At 38.2% G+C, this 21,484-nt stretch overlaps 1 protein-coding gene across 3 annotated transcripts in view; it reads left to right on the forward strand.

Annotated features, from left to right (window-relative positions):
• Positions 1–21,484, forward strand: part of USP22 (ubiquitin specific peptidase 22) — a 92,316-nt gene that overhangs the window by 16,015 nt on the left and 54,817 nt on the right. For all 3 annotated transcript variants that reach the window (XM_088064152.1, XM_005523042.3, XM_088064154.1), the window contains exon 2: positions 15,560–15,692. In XM_088064152.1, coding sequence (XP_087920278.1) covers positions 15,560–15,692 — 133 coding nt within the window. The remainder of the gene's footprint in view (positions 1–15,559; positions 15,693–21,484) is intronic.

Genomic DNA, 21,484 nt, shown 5'->3' on the forward strand with positions numbered 1-21,484 from the left:
TGCATCAGATGGATTCCCTGTTTAGGGGGAAGCTGTGGATTCCAGCAGAGCGTTTCCATGTTCATTTGGGGAGAAAACTGAAATTGAGAAAGGAAGGCAGGACCCACAGAACCTTTGCTGCTGTCAGAACATTGGCTTATTTGGCTTTTCTGTAATTCTGTCTTCAGCTTGATAGAAATAATTGCCTTCTAACAACAAAAAAGCTTTCAGTTTCTGTATAGAAAGTAACTACATGGGAAATAATGAGAGATGGAAGCCTTGTACAACATCTCATACAAAATGAGGGAAGGTGGAAGAGTTGGAGGCAAAGCCTCTTTGGTTTGGGTGGGGAGATGATGAGGGAAGAGTTTTTTTAATATGTTAAGTTGTTGGGGAAACCCCTGAAAAGTGAGAATATGGCAGGGAATTCCCTAATAACTGCCTACTTGAGTGTGGTAGGACAACCCAGAGTTCTGTTCAGGTGTAATGATCCCTCCAGACCTTAAGGAAGAAATGGGATTTCAGGCTGATTCTGTCAAGGTGGTGTTTGGTGGTACAGCTGATTCTGCCCATCCCAGCAATGTGTTCTGAACACGATTGTTAACATGAGGCCTTGGCACAGACACTGTTGGCCAAGTTTGATTCCTTCCCTGAAGGACATTGTGAAGTCAGCAGAAATTACAGTGTAGACTCAGCTCAGAGGGAAGTTACAGCTCTTTCCTGTGGATGGACCTTCTTGCTTTTTTGTCCCTTTTTAAATGCATATATTGAAATTGAAATTTAAAACTGCATAACAAAGAAACTTTCTATCAGTCTGAAACCCAAAACCCTTTCACTTGGTGCTGTAGCAGCATGTAAGATTTCTTGATTGTACCAATACTCCTTATTCTTGGAGAGTCTTTAAGTAGCATATTGGCTGATGGGAAGCCAGTTGGAAATGAGAACTCTTTTCTTCAACTGAAGAACCAAATGAGTATATCTTTAAGTCCCTCAAAAGCACTGCTCATGGTATCTAATGTCTGTTAATCATTTCTTAGGAGAAATTATGGAAATTTTACTCAATGCACTAATTCTCTACAGTGTTTCTAATTACTCCATTGATTTTTTTGAAGCGTAGATTTGTGTAAAGGAACACTGGGGTATATTTGAACAAATACAGAGCAATAAAACTGTAATTGTAATTCATGTATGTTCAACAAACAAAGCATTAATTTTATTAGTTTTTCCAGCAGTCTGTGTGTTTGAAGTGCGTGGTTTGTTCTTAAGCCTGTGGTTCATTAAACTTTCTGCACTGTTTTGTCTCATCTATCAGGCAGTCTCACATTGATTTGGTGTTTTATATGTAGGTATTTTGTAGGTAATTATTTTAAAAAGTCAAAAAATGCATGCAAAGGCTGGATTAGTAGTTACTTGTGGTAAAGTTTTCCCCTTCTCCATGGTATTGTCTTAATCATAAAAGAAGAAAAATGTTCTTCAGGTTGTTCCAATCAGTCTGCATTCAGTGACTGAGTTCTGGTCCACTGAACAGTCGCTGCTCTGTTATATCAGAGTTAATAGTACTGTGACTTCATCTATTGTTTTACTAAAAAGGCAAATAATTTTTGTAAAAGGTTATAAAATTTCTTTCTTTCAATCACAGTGTCTCATGACAGGCTCCTATTAAACTTCATCTCATATCATGAGAGACCAGAATGTATGATGAGAAAATGTGTTTTGGTATTTAGAATCTTGTAAGAGCACTCTACTTACTTCTTTTTTGTGATGTTGTCGTTGGGTGGAGCTCAGGGTTTGTTTTGGATTTTTTTCCTATATAAATGCATTTCCAGATGTTAACTTTTGAAAGTCTCAGTTTGAATTTTGAGGTTTTAATCCTTCATTTCAATGCATGAAACCATTGCAGGGGATTTTTCCTTTAAAGTTTAATTAGGGTTTTTTGGTGTGTGCATGTATGTTAAAAACCCACACACATATAGTCACTGGTAATTTGCTTAACCTTGGGCAGGAAAAGTGGAGAATGGTAATAGGAGATGCTTCAAGGTGTGTGGTATGCATATAGAACAGAATCTGTTCTTTCTCTGCCATTTTAAGCCTTGGGGTCACTAATTTAACGATCAATTAAAGAGGCTTCAAGGTCTGCTGTGTTTTGTCAGAACAGCAGAGCTAGACCATATGCATGATGTTTTTTCCCTTTATCCTTTTTTGTAATTTCTTTGGATATGTTTGGCTGTTGGTGTTTGTTGTCTTATTCTCTGATTAAAAGATGAATTCAGTTTGCGATAGGAGTTAAAAAGCAATTTGTTTCACCGATGTGTGTTCCAGTTTTCATTAGTGTCTTTTTTCTAGTTGGGACTCTTCAGATACATGATTTTTGTTTTCCAAAGAAGTTATTTAAATCACATGATTATTATATTTATACAACTGAAGTTTTCTGTGCTCTGCTTTGCACAAAAGTGCATGTGTGCCAAGTACCCTTATACTCTTCTGATAAAATAAGCTCTAAATGATATCTGAGTAATTCTTTTTCTGAAGCTGTCTGCAGCTTTGCTGTACAGATGCCCTTTTGCTAAATGAAACACTACTTATCTTAATTATTAGTGTTAATGGACGTGCTGTGGGCTCATTATTTGCTATTGTCAGGTAGAATCTAAGTTATGTCTTTTTTCTGCTTGACAAATGTGACAGAACTGTAGTTCTGACTGTCGTGTCTGAATGAATCAGTGCCACGTGCATGAGGAGTTGCTGGCAATCACCTGGAATGCATAAACAGACTGACTTCTTTTAAGCATCTTTTGCAGGCACTGTTATTCCTGAAATGCCACGTGCTCCTAATTTGTCAGGTGCATGTGTTCCAATGATGGCATACAGTTTCTCCTTCTGCTTTTTTCTCTTCTTAAAGGTCTCTCAGCTCTTACAGAATCTGCTTCTGTCCAAGGATGCAATGTGAACTATTGAATATCCATGGCATTAATATAAGTAGATGTAAATAGATGAAAGCCTCTACAAAAAACCCATGTATTTTCCCATTATACAGGCAATTCTTGTGTTAAGGTATTATTTTTAATTGAAATTGCAGTGTGTTCCTGGTAGTTGGAGTTTGCTGAATGTTAAGAGTATATAAATTGCATTCTGAAACCATTTTTGCAGGAAATTAAGATTCAGATTCTCTTTTCTTTCTTCCAAGTAGAATGGTTACACTTTTTAACGCATTATATGTACGTGTGTGTATATGTGTATATATATATATATATACATGAATTGTATTTTCATTTGAGAAGGAAGATTAATTCTTTCCAAAATGCAGTTTCCCAAGAGCCAGTGAAGAAAAGGGAACTGAGTAGGCTGAAACAATTTTGATATAAGTTGTCACATTGACTGGAGTTCTATTTTCCCTCTTTTGTTATAGTATTCCTGACATGTCCACTATGTGGATTTTTTTCTCCTTGTTGGTTTTTAGTGTTGTCAGTTGACTTGTCTCTAGCAGAACTGCGGTGATGAATTTGCTGTGCAAACACTCGTTCAAAGGGTCATGTGGAATATTAATAGATCTGATAAGTCCTTTCTCCATGAGTTTTACCTGGGAATGGTGAACTGGAAAGTCCTAATGCAGATTTTGGGTTAAATGTGTAGATATCACTGTCCCCCTGTTTCCCCCATTAGTAACCATCACTTCATTATCTGAAATTGGATGTCAGGAAACCCTGCTCTCATTAAGTCTTTTGGCACGTTAATTTCAATTATTTCATTACTGAGGAAGAAGTGCCAGAGAATGGATTTGCAGGACTGATGTAAACCACTTGAACTTGCCTGTAAAGTTTCTGAAAAATCTCCCCTCTCTTAGAGAATCTTTTCTCTGCATCTTTAATTTCTGTGTGATTAATGAAAGAATAACTGGATTAATTTATTAACTTTGACAGGCAAATTGTCTTTTGCATCCAAGTACTGTTCTAGTTCTCTGGCAATGGACAAAATTAAGTCTCTAACAGAAACCTTAATGTCTTCACAAAAAAAGAGGTGGGAAATGTTCTGTATTATGTAGCATGTTACTTTTTCTTGCTTACAGGACACAGACACAGGGGCTTGTAGAGCACCTGGAAGGTGAAAGGTTTGTACTTGAACACTTCATTGACCTGGCTCGTGTAAGGACAGGAGTTAAACCTGCTGAAGGTGAACCCATTCGTGTTTCTTTTTAAAATCAGGTCTTTGTCACTAAGCTTTATAAGCATTTTTGGTTTGGATGTAGTTTCAATATATTTTTTGACATCTTTAAACATTTTGCTTTGCTGTCTTGTAACTTGAGTTTTCGTATTCTGGTTTAAAGAGCATTTTGTGAGAATGTGAGGCAATGTGCATATTATGAGTTCTGAAGTACTGTCAGAAAAATGCACTGTGGAATGAAGAGGTGGCATCATGTCTAAAGTGTTCTGTCTTGACGGTTCCTGTTCTGCAGAACTCTGAACAGTTTCAGGAGCTCATATAGTTTTACATTTTTTTTAAAGTTCAGATTTTCAATTATTTAGGGTTAAAGCTGTGTCCCTTTTGAAAGATCACTAACAACTGCTTGGAGCTGGCTATCAGACATAGTTCTTGGAACTCCCCAGTTGCTCAGTAGGATGAGTCTTTTATGGGGTGCAGCATTAAGGAGTTGTTCTGGTTTCTGGTTTATTTGGTTTGGGTTTTTTTTTTTTTGTACTTTTCACATACTCCTGACTACACAGGATTTGATATATTTGGTAGCATAAAGGCAGATGGATTTTTATCTCACCAGGACTGGGTAGCACTTCAACTGAAATATCTTCCATTTCCATCTTTCATATTTTAATAGAAGCTTTAGAATTTCATGCAACCTAAAAGAAACTGGTATTTACACAGACAAGTTGTCTAATGCCCACATTGTTTTCATGCTTTACATCAAGGAAGGAAGGCTTGGTTTAGTTCCTGTACTTTTTAATTGTGTTTTGACCCTTTCTTCTGCAGCTCTTCCAACCCCTTCCTTCGGAGCAGCAGAGGGTAGGTGAGACAGGCTTCTCTGTAAAACATGGCAAGTCAAATGGCAAAAAGTAGAGGTACCTTGGGTTTGATTTATTCCATCCTTCAAAGAGAAAGGAAAATAGGGAGAAAGCTCTGCTGTTGATATTATGAAATAGACTTTCACTGTAATTAACAGCCTGGGAGTTTTTCTGCATGCTTTTCTTATCCTGGTGTTGCGAAAGCTTTCTGTCCTGCTGGGATTTCTTTTTGGAATGCAGAGGTGTGTTCTAGTTAAAAGCATGTGCTTTGCCTAATAAGCTTTCCTAGCCACTGAGCCCAGCTGGCTGCTGCAGTCTGCATTTGTTTTGTCTTAACTAATTTTTAAAGCCATGCTTTAAATGAAACTAACACTTTTTACATTAAATGACAAACCACGCACAATGTCCATAAATGAAACTCAACACTATAATCTACTAATTTTTGCTTTCAATCGGCAGCATTATGTAACCAAGCAGCCTACTAAAAAGGAAGATGGAAATAATACTGGTGGGATGTGAATGGGGCTAAGCTGAAGGGATCAGCCTTTGTTGGAGGAAATGTCTATGTTGAGTTAAGGGTTTAGCACTTCCTCTCATAAATACAGAAGATGAGTGAAGAGAGTGGGGCCTGGCTGGTCAGCACAAAATGTTCTTGTCAAATCTTGGTATCTTTTGCTGTAGGTGATGATGAGTGTCATCAACATGTAGCACTTTGCTGGAGTCTCCTGATGGGTTAACTTTCAGGGTTGCTGCAGTCTTGCAGCTACCTTGAGTTGATAAAAAGTGTTCAAACACTCTGAAATTCAGCCAAATCTTTCCAATTTGATCCAAATTATGAATGAACAAATGCTGGAAGGTAAAACATGAAATAGAAAGTCTGTTTCAAAATACTCATGAATCATTGTTTACAAGTCTACAGCAGTGACACTGGAATTGTTGTGCAAGTTTGTTCTTCATGAATTTGTGGAAAATAATGTTTTTGTTCTGACTTTGTGCTGAATATGAACGTTTTTCATATAGTGCTAGTCAAATATACAAAGCTCTGGCCAATTCCTGCTTGGCTGTTAGTTTCAGTGGAGCTTTTTTAATATGATGCAGCAGCTGGTTGGAAATTAAATGAAAGAAAAAACAAACCCATAACAACAATAATAAAACCACCACCAACAAAATATCTCTGTAACCCCATTTGGATATTTATTCACAGAAATAAGGGCAGATTTTTTTCTTCTAGTGAATTCACATTGCTCAGAGCTGCTATGAGCAGGAACTTCTGTTGCTGTGAGGGTGAGTGGCATCTGACCTGCACACAAATATTCTCCTGGTCCTTGCAGGCAGCTGTGTGAGTTGGGTCCAAGTGAAGGTTTGAATCTCTTTGCTGGTTCTTTTTGCTGATTTTTGAAGAATTGCATCGCAGTGAAGCTCTAGACCTCTTTTTTTTCTTTACACAAATGTCAGTGGACATATTTAGGGCCTGGATGTCAACTCCATTCACTTACAGGTTTGCCTCATGTTTATTAAACTGTGACTGATCAGAATCATGGTAAGTTTTTTGGAGTCAGTATTACTGAGGATGACACCTCAAAAAGACACAGGTAATTGCATTTGCACTATTAAAAAAAAGTAGACTTTTTCATGTGATTTAAAAGAAAAACACACTTTTTTTTCCCTTAGTAGCACTCATTTTGGTAATTTACTGAAGAGACTAATCAAACTATCAGGATGAATTTCTGACTGCTCCATTTTAAAAATCTCAATTCAGAAATTTGTCCGTTTAGGTCGCCTGATCTAAGCAGTGGCACTAATGTATAACTAATCTATTAATGGCCTACAGGCAGCTGTGAGAAGAAAATATATGGATTTTTACTTAATACTCATGATCGGTACATTAAGAAAACAAACAAACAAAGTGTTGTTGAGTGTGTGGATATTGGTAGCTAAAAAAATCAGAGAAGATCTCTTCAGATGTAGTCAACAAACCACAGTGAGGAAAGAACCCAGAACTTGCTTCTGTGAGGTTGTCATCCTACACTCTTCCTGTAACTGAAACCTTGTTAAAATACATAATAACCAAGTGGTGTCTTAACAGTCCTGATACCAGTAGGGCACACTGGATGACATTTTCGTTGCTTCTTGGTTCCATATATGTGATTCTGAACTTCCCTGTGTGGGAAGCACCCTTTCCCCAAGCCCTCCTTAACCACAGGATGTAGAATTCCCTGTGCCCTGATCTCAAGAGGCAGTCACAGTTTATCAGCACCTTCCTCCCAATGAATTCCTTTGGGAGGAGGGTAGAATGCACATATTTTGCAAAACAAGTTAATGTTCTAAATACATCATGAAGTGTTAGAACATAGTTGGCTGTACACTCTGTGAAAAAGACAGAAGATCTTTGCTAAGAATCTATCGCCCACCTTCCTACATACTTTGTGATTAATGTTTATTATATTATTGTGGGACTGCAGCAATTTGCTAACTCTTTAAACTGATAAAGGAGTAAATCCCTGTCATGAGAATGCTGCTTTCCCAGCTGTTTTTTTCTGAAGATACTTTCATTCATCTTACCAGTTTTAATGTGAGAGATCTAAGCTCCTTTTCTCTTCCAGAACATATTTTATGCTCATATTGCTTTAATAATGTTTTTTCTATGCTGACCTGCCTGTCTGTAGAGTTCAGAATATCCATCTGTCTAAATCTTGTCTGCTAAAGGGTGAATTGCAATTCTGACTACCTCTGTCTTATCTCTGTAACTTTAGGCTTGCAAATTTGCATAAAAGTTTAGTAGTGAATGAAAGACCTCTTATTTAGCTCTAGTAACATGAATTATTGATTTGTTTTGTATTGAGGCGTGAGGAAACAGTAAGCTTCAGCTTACTGGATATCAAACATTCTGTGCAAGCACATTGAGAATTTGCTTTCATTCTTTGGCTGTTCATCAGCAGTAATGTGCAGATTGGTTTGAAGTATTCCTGAACATAAATACTCAGATGCTGACTGCTTTAAAATCATAAGTGAAAGTAGACAAGCAGAATTTCTAATTTCATATATATGTCATATATTAGAACTCAGGTCTTGACAAATCAACAATAGATGTGCGCCATTCAGTGTGGCATTGGGGATTTTAAAATCAGAACTATTTGGGTTGGAAGGGATCTTAAAGGTCAGTCAGTCACTAATAAATGCTGTCTGTCATTCTACTGCTGCTCATTTTCTACTGTTCTTTTTTTTTTTTGCTGTATTTGTCCCACAAGTAAGTCACACCATGGAGAATCTGTGCTTTAGCATCATCCCATCCATCTTTCCTACCAGCAGAATTGCTTTGACTTTGATCTGGACTAATTAAGTGCCTATATTTTTATGGCAGTTTTATAATAGATAAAGAAAAGATAGCTGGAATATGTGTACTTTTCCAAATGAGCCTGTAGGAGTTTTTAGGGCTCTGATCCTATGTATCCTCAAGTTTCTTTTTTCTTTCCTTACTGAAAGGATGCTATCTAGAGTATTTCCATCCAAGTACTGTAGCAAACTTCCCAAGAGCATTCCTGTTTTCACAAGAAGAATCCCATTTCTTAGTTTTACACAGGGCAAAATGTAATCTCTGCAGCCTGGGCAGGCTTTAATAAGACTCTGCATAGCATCAGGCAGGTTTGGCTGTTTAGCTTATTCCTTGAATTGCTTCCCCTGTCATGTGCCCACAGAAGAGATCGATACATTACCTAATAGGACATTTAAAAACATTTCCACGATTTGCTGACGTGGGGGAATGGTGAAGGAAAGGAATAAATTTTGCACTCCATCTGAGCACACACTGCTGCGGTCTTGGCGAGCCCCTTGTTCTCGTGTGGAATTTGCTGCTGCAGTGGTGCATTGCAGGAAATAGATAAAAATCAACACACAGAATGTATCTATGCAATGTGTATATCCAGGGAAAGAACCATGCATTTGAACCTGAAGAAGCTTATGTGTTTTCGCAAGGCAAATAGATTTCCCACTGTTAAAAGAATCTTACTACAGAAGGACACGTGTTTTAATTTGAATAAGGTCCATTATTTAAATGGTTTAAAAACACAGTAGGCTCTTAACTGCATCTTTTACGGAGTACTTGAGAAATCATTTAGGTTTGTAAATGCTGGTGGAGTGGATGAGCACCTACCAAAGGAGAAGCAAAGAAGCAATTTCAGCATAGTCATTTGAATTCTAGAGAATTGCTTTGTTCTTGTTGAAATAGAACTTCTTACTACTGTGACTATGTACAGGAAAAGCAGAATTACATTTTTAGAACATCCTCCTATTTTTTTGTCTAGCTCATGCTGTCTTTTAAATCACACAATTCTTCCTTTCCTCCCAAGGTTCGTTTCAACCTTGAACCTGTTGCAGAATTTTGTGTAAAATAAAAAATTGGAAAAGTTAAAAAAACTACAGAGATTCAATATCCATCTCTTGAAACGACACATCATCCAGAATAAGGACAGCAGGAGAAAAATCTGTATGTAGAATTAATGATACCTACTCAGTTCTCTGTTTTGCCCCCAGACATAATTACTAATTTCATCTGAGTTACGTAGTTGTAGGTTGATTTGCAGTGTTCTCTTGATGAGAGCCCTTGAACCAAAGTCATGTTTTTGTAACTTGGATAGACTTTGGCTACAACATGGTTCTCATTTAACAACATGTCTTCATTTCAGAGTGAATTCAGAAATATGTCTTGTATTTTGAGTATTGTCCATGCATGTAATCCCTATCAGATGAAAGGGTAAAAAGTTTCTTCAAGTTGCTTTCTAGCATGTTCAGTGCTTTCCTTTTTCTCTTCCACAGTTCTTTCAGTTACAGACAGAAGTAGGACTCACTGGAATCAGCAGCAAGCTGCTCACATGGTCATAATGGTATATTTTTATTTACACTCCATTTGAGAACTGTGATGTTATTTAACAGCTTAGGCTATTTCATCTTTAATTATAAATTGTGATACTGTTGTCTTCAAACTTCAAGCAGATGGTCAGAGCCAAGTGTCCTGTTCAGTCTGGGAGAGTTGTGTAGACATCTCCTCTCTGCCTTTTTTTTTGGTTCTGCTGCTATCTAAACAAATGTTTAGAATAACCTAATTTATGAAGTTACCTGTGATTTTCTGAGCACTTACAAAACTCAAAAATTCTGTAACTAGTTCACAGTTTTACTTGTACAAATAAAACCTTTATGGGTACCCCTCACATCAGTGGGTTTGAAAATAAAATTTACAATATTGGTGGGATGTTCTTTTAAAGACAAAATTGACATGTCTAATTGGACAATATCATAATTAAGACTTGGTTGCAGGAAGTGAGTGAACAATACTTGAGTTTTTAATTATTTAAAGCTGATGTGTCAGAGCAGTGCACTGACTCAGAGTAACTGAATCATCCTATCAGCATGTGGAGGAGTGATTTATATGCCATATCATGGAGAACTGTAGAATCAATTCCCTCTTTTTGTCTCTTCAGCTCTAAGAACATGGCTTTGAAGTTTTAATTACTTAAATTTCTGACATGTCCCAGCCCCTGTACTGGCGGCTGATGGATTTGTGACAGACTGGTGTCAGGAACACAGCACAGGGAGTCTGGGAGTAAATACAGACTAAGGAGTGACAGAATTGTCGTAAGGCAGATTTGACCCATTTTTGTTACTCTTGAGGTGCAGAGTGCTCGAGAGTAATAAATGCTCTGGGCTGTGCTTTAATACTGGCTCTGTCCTCCCACAGGGCAGAAGAAACACCACTCTTGGAATAGCCATAGGGTCTCCATCTTCAGCAAGGAGAGAAGCAGTGGTTGGTTTCATGGCCTTTTGTTATTATCTGTCCTTATTTCCTTTCAAAAAATAGGCCAAGGGAAGCACACTGTTCATCACTCAACATGAGCTGCTGTGGTTGCTTTAGATCTGGAAGAGAATTGGTTGCAAGATGAATGAATAAGAATAAAAATAAAACTCTTGTGTCTAGGCTGTGATCTAAACATAGCGAGGGGAATAGAATAGGCAAAAATTCCCGGAGAGGATTGACTGTTCCTAAAATGTGAATTTTAAGGCCTGGAACACTGAATATGTGAGGAAATGTTTAAATTTTGCTTCAGTGTCTTGATATGTGGCCCAGTGATGGTATTTGCACTTCATATAAAAAAAATTCAGTCTATGGTCTCTGACTTTTCTGGTTTGGGTTTGTTTTTTCTTCTTTCCCCTGTTCTGCTGTTAAGGTAATGAACACTGCAAACCTTAAATCAGTCTCTTCACTTTTGTTCATATGTCTGCAAAGGATTAAGAATTCAAAAAAAGCAGAGTTTTATTGCAGGAACTGTCACAGATTCCCAAGGCTCTGCACAAGTGCTGCTTTCACCTTTTTTCAAATCCTCTGAAGCACAACCTTGTAAGGAATAGTTTGGCAGAGCTGAGGTAACACTTCTGGAGCACAAACACTGCTTCTGGGGAACGAAGCAGGTTATGGTGGTAAACTTAGGCGTGGAGAATTTCCCACATGTATTCTCTAGGTAGGCATATGTAGACCTGCCCAGCAACTTAATCTGAGACTGTTCTCAGCAGACTGAGAATAAAGTTGTTTCTGAAGAAGGTTTGGACTGGAAAATTAAGTGTACCCACCAGAAACTTCCAGTAATGATCATAACATGTTAGAAATTTAAATACTTTCTCTTTCTTTCTGATGTGTCCAAACACTATATGTGTTTTACACAAGACTTACTTTAAAAGATGGGGAAATAGATTTGGTTTGGGAAGCTTTTACTTTCCTAACGCTACAAATTTGTACCTGATCCAGCATTGCAGGCATCCATAAATGGTGTTTGCTTTAAGTTTGCCTTAAGAATCTCCTTCTTTGAGTTACTTGTGTGTGACAACACCTTCCTTATGATCTTCTAACCTCGCAAGCCTCCCACTGTCTTGTTAGTATTACCTCAATCATCTTTTCCCCTGTACCTTTGTGGTGGATATGTTTTGCAGACTGTGAAAGGTAGGAGGTCTTTGGCTTATAAGCTTCTAGGGAAAAACCTCTTTTCTGAAAGTGCTTTGATATATTTAGTGTGAGCATAAGAGGCAAGACTCCTAAGTACCTCAGTGGAAAACTTATAAAAAGATGTTTTCCTCTTATCATATACAGTTAAATAGAAATTGTACTTCTAAAGCTATTTCTGAAATAGCTGCAAATACAGAAGGAGAGTTTGTGATAGCTCTTGGATCTTATTGATTTTCCTGCACTATTGGCTTTGTAGGGATAGTTTATTTCCATTTCCATTGCCATTGGTTGATTTGAGGAGCCAGTATCACATGAAGTTGAAACAGGTTTGTGGGTCACACAGAGACTGATGCTCCTGCCCTGTGTGACCTTCTTGCTTTAGGTGGAGCCTGAGCTGGCCCAGGACAGCAGAGCCAGGAGCGGGAGCTGTCAGACTGAGAAGTGCAAGGGCAGAACCTCAGTGGATGTGTTCACTTTCTCCACTGCTGTTCTGATGGTTTGATGGTAAACTAGCAATAAGCTGTTCTGACAATTTGGGAAGATTTGGAGTGTCAGCACTCTAGGTTTTGACTTAGTGATGCCTGCTTCTTTCTTTTTAAACTCATTTTGTATCATGAGCATTGAGAGCAGTGTTTTAGAGGTGCACTCTTGACTTGTCTTACAGGTGACCACAGCCAGTTCCCCTGTGTGTGTGTGATGTGCTGATGTTTGCACCTTCTTTTGCTGGCCTAAACCTCCTCTATAGAGGGTACAAAACCATGCTGGGGTCTGGACCTGTGAGTTACCCCAGCCCTGGCAGCAATACAGGACATCAGTAGAGGGTGAAACTGCAGAGGGAATTGAGATGCTGTCAGAACTATCAGTAACTCTCTCTATGTGCATACACACATATTTATATTGTGCAGGACCATTCTTTTCTATCATTTAAAAAACTGATTATAATCTTCCAGAAGGAGATTCAAGGTCTCTTCTGGTTTCTGTGTGTGGTTTGTTGGAATATCTGAGCAAAAGTAAAGGGGACAGACAGAGGTTTGGTATGGATTGAAGGAAGACTGGCTGTGGATGTGAGGACAAGGGATTGTGTATGGAGGTGAAAGATGTAGAGTGGGGTACTTGAGGGTGAGGATAATACAGGAGAGAAGCAGAAAGGGAGCAGAATAAAATGAGGAGGGAGCAGCATAATACTGGGAGAGGGTGTGAAGGAAGGGGAAAACTCTTTGTCATGGATAAGGAAGAGATGTTCCTGTATCTTGGAGGAGAAGTGATAGGTTGATTGATAGCTGAAATCCTGGTTGAGTTCCCTGAAGTATCCAGATCATAAGCAAGACCTTTGCTTTTTTAAAAAGTTGAATCCTGTTTTAAAACAAGCTGGAGACTGTATGGATCCAACTGATTCTCATTACTCATTTGCAGTATTCTGTTTCATCTTAGGCTGTAGCCTCAAGAGATACGAGCAGGGGTGGGAGTATTATGAAACAAAGTAATTTGATTATTTGGGGTGGGGTAGGAGGGTGGAAGCTTTGTTTTAACTTAGCAAATTGTTTAAAAGCACAGACAGATGAAAAGGAGACAGCTAATCTGGTTTAGAATAGCCACTATGGTTTTTGATATTGATTTCTTTCTGCATTCTGTCTCTTAACCTTGTTTTTTTACAACTTCTTGAGCTATACTGAGCATATAGGAGGATGTGGATAAAATAGCTTCCTTTCAAGACATGATTGAACTTTTCTTTCAACTTACCACTAAATTTCTTATACATTCTTCATCTCTTAATCTCCACTGCAATAAAAACTCTTTAAGATGCGAATTTTCTGCCTTTCAGCCTAAAATGACCAGCTTTTACATGCTTGTTATGTCATGTGTTTACAATACATTTAATGCTAAAAGATTTATTTTTAGCTGGCTCAGTAAAATAGCTGGTTGCTGGAGTTGTTGTCATAGCAGCAATCTTAACAGATAGGCTGATCCTATTTAGCTTTTGCAGCCAACAAGCGGCCGTTAGGCAACAGTTTGACAGTTCTGCAGCATTTTTCTAAAGATGGAAATTGTGCTGGTGGTGGTGAATTTTTTTTGGCCCAACTTTAAAATATTTCTTTCTGTAGGTGTGTGGAGTTCGATTCAACATTTTCCCCTAACAACTTATGATAACTTTGAATACACAACATGTGAGATTCAGAATTTAAGTCTTAATTTGTAGGAGCTTGAAAATAAATTACATGGTGCAACATATTGCAAGCTGTTTTGATGATTTTTTTAAAAAAGCCAAAAGTATTCTGAGAGAAAAATGCCAGACTAGAGAACAAGATTGTGCATCATTTATTCAACAGTAATTTTAAGTCATGGCAGACTGGGTAAATATTACTGAAGAATTTTGTGGGTTGTTTTTGATGAAATGCACTGCCTGGGTTAGATGGTATCTTACAATTTTAGTAATCCAAATTTTTTTTTTTTTAGTATGAAGAGAAAAGGATCCTTCTACATTGACAAGCAAAGAAATAGTATTTTCAGATTAGGCTGTAAAACCAGACATACCTCCAAGTGTTCTTTGTAGCTCTCAGCTGTTACAGAAATTCAGTTGCCCTTAGACATAGGTCTGAACGCAGTTCTGAGATGAAAAGTGAATTTAATGCAAGGAATTTCTCCTGTCTGTAACTTCCAGTCAGATGGTATTGAACCTAAATTACTTTCAATGTGGTTGGGCAAAAGACTTACTCTCAAAGCTCTCTTAGGTCTCTTATTAGACAAAGTAAATTAAAAAAAATTGAAGTCATTTAGTTTAACACTAAGACGTGGGTTTGGATGCTGTTGGCTTAGAGTGCTTCAAATATGATTGAATCAAAAAGTCTGTTTAACCTTCCAATGACTTTTTTTGGTCCTTAAGCCTCACTTGTTAAAACGTATTGCTATCATAGACTGTCATATCAGGGGTGTGTATTTATTAATTTCCAATGAATTGAGGCAACTTTCCTCAGACCTGCCCATTCTGGGTAGTTTTAGGGAATAGTTCAGCCGATTGCTCAGCTCCTGGTTCAAAGCCAGTCTCAGAATGGCAAAGGCAACTTCTGTAACTCTGGCTAGTATGGATTTGATACTGCGCCACGGTTTTGTGGACTAATGTACAAAAATATAATGAGGGAATCTGGCAGAATCTTCCAGCAGAAAAATGAAATATCATACCCCCACACATTTTAATGTTCAAGTTATATTACAGCTTTTGAGTGCATCAATGAAGTTGGTGCTGTGAAAAAGCAGAGTTCTTGCTGTGGTCCCGCCACCAAAACTCCTGCCTCTTCACCACTTAACCTCTCTGCTGGGCAGCTGCTTTCCCTGGGTTCTGGTGTTCATCTGAATCGTGAGACCTGCTTCCTGATAGGAAATCTGTTGGACAAATGGACAAGTTTTCTCTGTTATGTCCAGCTGGTGTTTTTTTCACATGAGGACAGAACATTTTCCCTGCTGTTTTGTGCTGCAGAACACCAGAGGCACCCAGTGAAAGGGAAGGGCGGCCATGAGAGCTGCACCCGGTTACCTGGGCTTGGGGACGTGTTTCTGTCACTCACAATCTCTGTCTGTTTTGCTGTTTCAGGCAAAGTCGTGCATTTGTCATATGTGTGGTGCCCACCTGAACAGACTCCACTCTTGCCTCTACTGTGTCTTCTTTGGCTGTTTTACAAAGAAACATATTCACGAGCACGCGAAGACAAAGCGACACAATTTAGGTGAGTTCTCATCCCAGTGGTCCTCATCATCCTCTGTGTTATCCCTGTTCATTCCAGGCCAGTAAAGTGATATTTTCTTGTAGTTAGCTCATTGGGCAGAGAGATAATTTTATTTGTGGTTTGGGTTAGTTTAGTGGCATTATTCTAAACTTGGTGCTTAAACTTCCGTTGCATCACTGTTAAGTTTATCTTCACAACTTAAAATTTCCTTAGTATCTTGGTATTTATGAATTAATGTCATGTATAAAAATGCGAGGAGGCAGAGTTTTGGGGTTTTTTTTCCTAAGTGTTAAAAATGGTGGGTTTGATGCCTGGAACTAGAACATTTATTTCAGTAAACATTTTTTTCAGGAGGTCATGTTCACTTCTTTTCTTGCTGAGGAAAACACCCATCATTTGTATCACAAAGAAGGCTAATCAAGTAGCAATCAGAATTATTTAAACTGCTGAAGTTTGGGGGCGGGAGAGGTTTCTTCATTTTTCTCTGTTGGCATCTTGTTTCTATTAGGGTCAGTAACCAAAGTTATAAGAAAACAGTTTAATTTATATGGAGTACCTTTCCCTCAACGGTCTCAAATAATGCTGGTTTCAAGGCCAGCCAATTCTTCTGTCAGCTTTGGTGCTATTTCATGTTCAAAACCAAAAGCCTTTGGTTTTGTTTCAAATTACCTATTGTTCAGTTCAGAACATATTTGAGTTATAATGCAAAATCCTGATCTATAGTCTATGTTGAAATTCTGTTTTAAAATGGACGGGTATCATTTTTCTCCAAATCAAAATACATTCTTGATGGAGTGATGTAAGAAACAGGAAAAAAGGCATTTTTTCATCCCATAAATTTCCTCTTGACCAACATGGCCACCATTCGTAATTTAATTTATCCTAAGTGCTTATGAAACAAACTGTCTTTATTTTCCATGAAGACAGAGAAGCTCCAGAAGGCCAACAGTGCTGTGTACTCCTGTGCTTAAGAAACGGGTGTGTAAGTTGACTATTTATGGAAAAGATGATTTAAACCAGCAGATCATTATAGTTTCTTCCTCCATATGTGTTGAAAAAGATGAGGCTCAGTAGTGGTATAGTTTAAGTTTGTAAATGTCTTGAAAAATAGAATACTGGAAAACAGTACTGAAAATTCCATCATGGTATGACTGAAAGCCCTGGGACTGCTGAGCTTACAGAAGAGGCTCAGGGAACCTCATGAGTGGGTACAAATGTCTGAAAGAGGGCTTAAAAAACACGTCTTGGGCTCTTTCCAGTGGTGTCCAAGAGGCAGGGAGGACAAAGTGAAATACAGGAGGTTCTGTCTGATTATCACCTGATTGTGAGGGTCACCGAGGACTGGAGCAAGTTGTCCTGAGAGGTTGTGGAGGGTCTGTCTGTCCCCAGATATATTCACAATCTCTGTGGACATGGCTCTGGGGAGCCTGGATGTTCTGGATGGCTCCTGCTGGAGCAGGAGCTGGACAAGGTGACCTCAGAGGTCCCTGCCAACCTCAGCCATTCTTTGAAAACTGAAAATACCAAACCAACCCTGTGTAACCTCTTTTAATTGCTTTTTGCAGAGTGTGATCTCAAAGAGTTTTTAAAGTCAGTTCATTAGCTGAAATTGTTTTGGAATATTTATCAACACAGAAGTGCAAATTATTTGAGGTAAAGTTGAAGACTTTCTGGTAAAAGAGGTGTTTGGGTGTGTATATATATATATGTATAAATATATATATATATATACAAAAACAACCTTTTGTGCTAATATAAGTTTATGGCCACACTTAAGGTTTAAAAAATACTATGCTAAATTGAGACTGTCAACAGTATTTACCTGTTTATTTGTGGACGCTTTGTAAACACTGTAATATTTATACCAGTAAACTCCCCATATATTTGAAGAAATATTAAAAAAAAAAAGCTTTATAAGCTTTAAAAGCTTTAAAAAGCTTTATAATTGCACTCGTTCTCAGCTGCTGTTTGTGTGTTTGGGAAACTTTAATTCAAGTTTCTTTTTGTGCAAGATAGAATTTGCTGTTGTCTGCTATAGTGAATTACCTTCTGTTTCCTTAAAGGAAAACCAAAACTGGATGGAGGAGGGAGATTCTTAAAGATGCTGTTGCTTAAGGACTGTTGTAGTTATTGTCCTGACACTAGACAATTAAGGCTGTGTCAGAAAAGGTACTTCCCAAAAGGAATAGCCTTCAGATAAAAAGGGCAAGAGTTAATTAAGCCAAAGCACAGAATACTTCACTGAATCATCCCCAAAAGGATTCTTCTGCAGCTAAATATAAATTACTTGGTGCACAAGTACACATAATGTGAAGACTGTGCAAGTGACTGCTCGATTTCTAGTTTTGGAGATTCCTTTCTCTTTTTTTTAATGTATGTTTTGGTGTTTAATTTCCAGCTGCATGTGAAATGAGCTTTAAAAATATTTTTGTAGTTTTACTAGTGCTTTTGGTTGCTTTTCCTGCTGCAGTTTTAGTTGGGAAAATAACATCTGATAGGCAAAAACAAGTTAAGTGCTTTGAAATTTCAAAACGAAGAGGAATTATTTTAAAGCACTTGGTGACTTTTTGCTGAGCCAACATCAGTCTCCATGGAGACAGGCAGGAGCTGCACATTTAATCACAGTTGTAAGAAATACCATGGATTTCAGCTGTAACAGCTGTCTGAGCATGGCAGGGATGTGTTTGCAGCTCTCTGCTGTGTCTTTCAGGAAGCTCCAGCATCATATTCCAGAGTGGTGTTAAATACATCCCTTGCTATCTCTGCTTCCCTGAACCATCTAAATTAGGCACTCACAATCTGACCTTACAGTGATACCTGTGCTCTTGAATCTGCCTCCCTGTTCTCAATGTATATTAATAATGCTGTACTTAACTTAATGTATTCCTTGAATTGTGGATGTGGGTGATGGGTAGGTGAGATAAGATCCAGCTATAGGAGCTGCTTTTTTTAATCTCTGTACTGCTCAGTCTCTCTCAGTCAATTTCCAGGACAGTCTGATATTCCCACTGGGCTCTGTGTGTCTTTTGTGAGGAGTTGTGAAATGGTGAGAGCAAAGTCCTTACTGATTTCTTCTGGGATTTTTTTGTATTTTTGATCCTGTCAGATGTTTCCTTTTCCCCACCTCTAGGAACCTGAACTTTCTTTAGCTTTTCTTATTGAAACTCTTGTATGATTCTCAGTATCATTATTGAACTTCACTTTTCCAGTCCTACTGTGTTAATTTCTGGTGCCAGCCCTTTGGCGCTAATAACTCTGATTCTTAGTTAATATACTTTCATGATTTCTATTTTGTATTTCTTAATCTGCTGTTCAACACAAAGCTGATGCTCTTACTTGGGAGTTAAACTCAGGGACTCCAAAACTTCTTTTCTGATTGGTGGTACTTGTCTGCCTCTTTCATGGTTGGAGTTTCACTCATGGTGCTATTGCCTATTTGCTAAGTAACTTGAAATCATTCTGGAGCCATTTTGATTATCCTAAATGAATGTGTGCCATCAACATACTTTGTCATCTTCCTAAATAATCCTTCCAAATCAGGTTCAGCACCTGGGGAATCTGCTGGTGGATTCTATCCTTGTGAAAATTGATGATCTCTTCCTTATCTTTTCTACAGCTGCTCAGTGAAGGAAAATACACAGTAACTTAGTCCCAGAGTAGCAGAAGCAGCAAGATGTCTGTGAACAGTAGCTCTAAAAGAGAAGAGAGGTTGGTACTATAAAGTTCATCTCAAAACCGTAGCAGTGATTAATTTATCAGTTTCTTGATTGGGACTGAAAAATCCTGGGGAGACACCAAATTAAGTTTTAGTATTCTTTCTGAGTGAATTTTTCTATTACATAATGTTGTTTTTCTTAATACACACACACTCTTAGCTGCAGAAAACCCCACTGGTATAGGGCTTAGGACACTGTTACAAATGGCCATTCTGTGTTAGACTAGTTAATTTATGGTATCAAAGCTCTGTGTAGAACTATTTATTTAAACTCCCTGCTGAGGAGCCAACTCGTGCATGTCCATGCTGTGCCTCTCTCTATTAGAGATGCACTTTTAACACCTGAGCAGTCTCTGAAACAGCACCTCTGATGCAGGTTTTGGATGAAGTCTTGATCTGCTCTGAGGCCTCATGCTGTCGTTCAGGAATTGACAGAGGTGCATTAGCAGGAGTGAGGTTCAGTGGCTTCAAGACTAAGCAAGAAATAGTTGGAAGACTGAACTATTACTCCATTTCTAGAGATGCTGGCAAACAGTTCATTATGGACTTGGTCCTGTTAGAGTACATTCATTATTTATTAGATCACAGACTGTTACTTGAGGAACTGTTTTCTTTAAGTATATGCTGATGTAAAATTCAGTCCAATAAATACATTTGTGGTGAGAGGAACTGGGTGGGTAAGCCTGATGATAATGCTCATAGATTAAGTTGAGAATTTTTGGTACAATTGAAAAAGCTTCTACTTCCTGTAGAAAACAAATAAATTATTTTTTTCATCTGATTCAGAGGAAACATGATAGAAAGCTCGTTTCTATACTGAAGTTGGTAAAAGGGAAAAAATGTAGTTATTGGTGTTAGTGCATTCCTGTCTGAAATTTAATATATAGAAACAGAACACTTCTGTAAAGGGATGACAGTAAAAGCTGTTTAATTTTCATTTGAGTTGGAAGATATTGACTGTAGTGTTGATTCTGCCAGTTCTTTTTTAAACAGCAAAGATTTTCATTACACCCAACGTGAAAAGGGCAATTAAAGCTGTTCCCAGCACAGTTTACTGCAGTGCTGGAGTAGCAGTTTGGTTTTTCTGTTCACATCCAGGCTCAGAAAGTTGTAGAAAACATCATCTGGGAATTTTACCAGCCTCTTGATTTTGAGTTCTAATGCTTTACTTGGTGATGGTGTGGGGAGGTCTGTTGAGGAGATGAAGGTGAATAGAAAGCAGCACACAAACAGTGTTCTGTCAGAGATGGATTGTCACATGAATGTCTTTTTTGATAATATAACTGATTTTCATAGAAAAAAGGAAATGCACTGAACCTGACTTGTCGGGAACAAGTAAAGGATTTGACATTTTGCTCCTTGGAAATTATTACTTGAGGTAGAAGTGGCAAGGATCAATATGAGAATCATGGTGCATAGCAGGCAGAAAAAAGGGAAATTGATGATGAATGAACTGAAAGCAGAGTGTGTAGGACACAGACTTAACTAGCAGAACCAGTCCTGGTTTACTGCTATTTTCTAGTAATTGAGGAGAAGGAATTTTTTGTCTGTGTATGAAATTCCTGGTGGTCACAAAGTTCAGAGGTGTTACTTGTACTGAGGAGGGCTGGGTAGCCCTGTGAATTAAATAACCTCAGTGACTCCAGCAGAAAAAAATGAGGTGAAATTTGATAACAGAAGGTACAAAATACTGTACTGACATTATTCAACATAATATCCTTGTGATGCCAGCTGGAGGATCATTGATTGGAAGAGGAGGAAAAGGAGGAAAGCATTTTGGATGCATAGGTCAGTGGCAGGATCTGGCATGAACTTCCAATATTCCCGATTGCCATTAACAATATTTGCTGCTCTGGGATGTACTGTGCAAAGTATTGCAGGGAAATCCTCATTTGCTTATGTGAGGCACATTCCAGCATGACATTCCTGGGCTTTAGCTCAAGCTTGGAGCCAGACTGGGCTCGCAAGGAGGCAGCAGGAAAGTTAATTGGAACTGTCTTCTGCTGGGAGCTGCTCTGGAAGGTGCAGGTAGTGATAAGCTCCTGCCAGCCATTCCTCAAAAGCTTCTTTTTAGTAT

This window comes from Pseudopodoces humilis, chromosome 18 (assembly GCF_049639895.1).
Source record: "Pseudopodoces humilis isolate 2021_Gansu_Grassland_sample_001 chromosome 18, ASM4963989v1, whole genome shotgun sequence".
Classification (NCBI taxonomy): Eukaryota; Metazoa; Chordata; class Aves; order Passeriformes; family Paridae; genus Pseudopodoces; species Pseudopodoces humilis.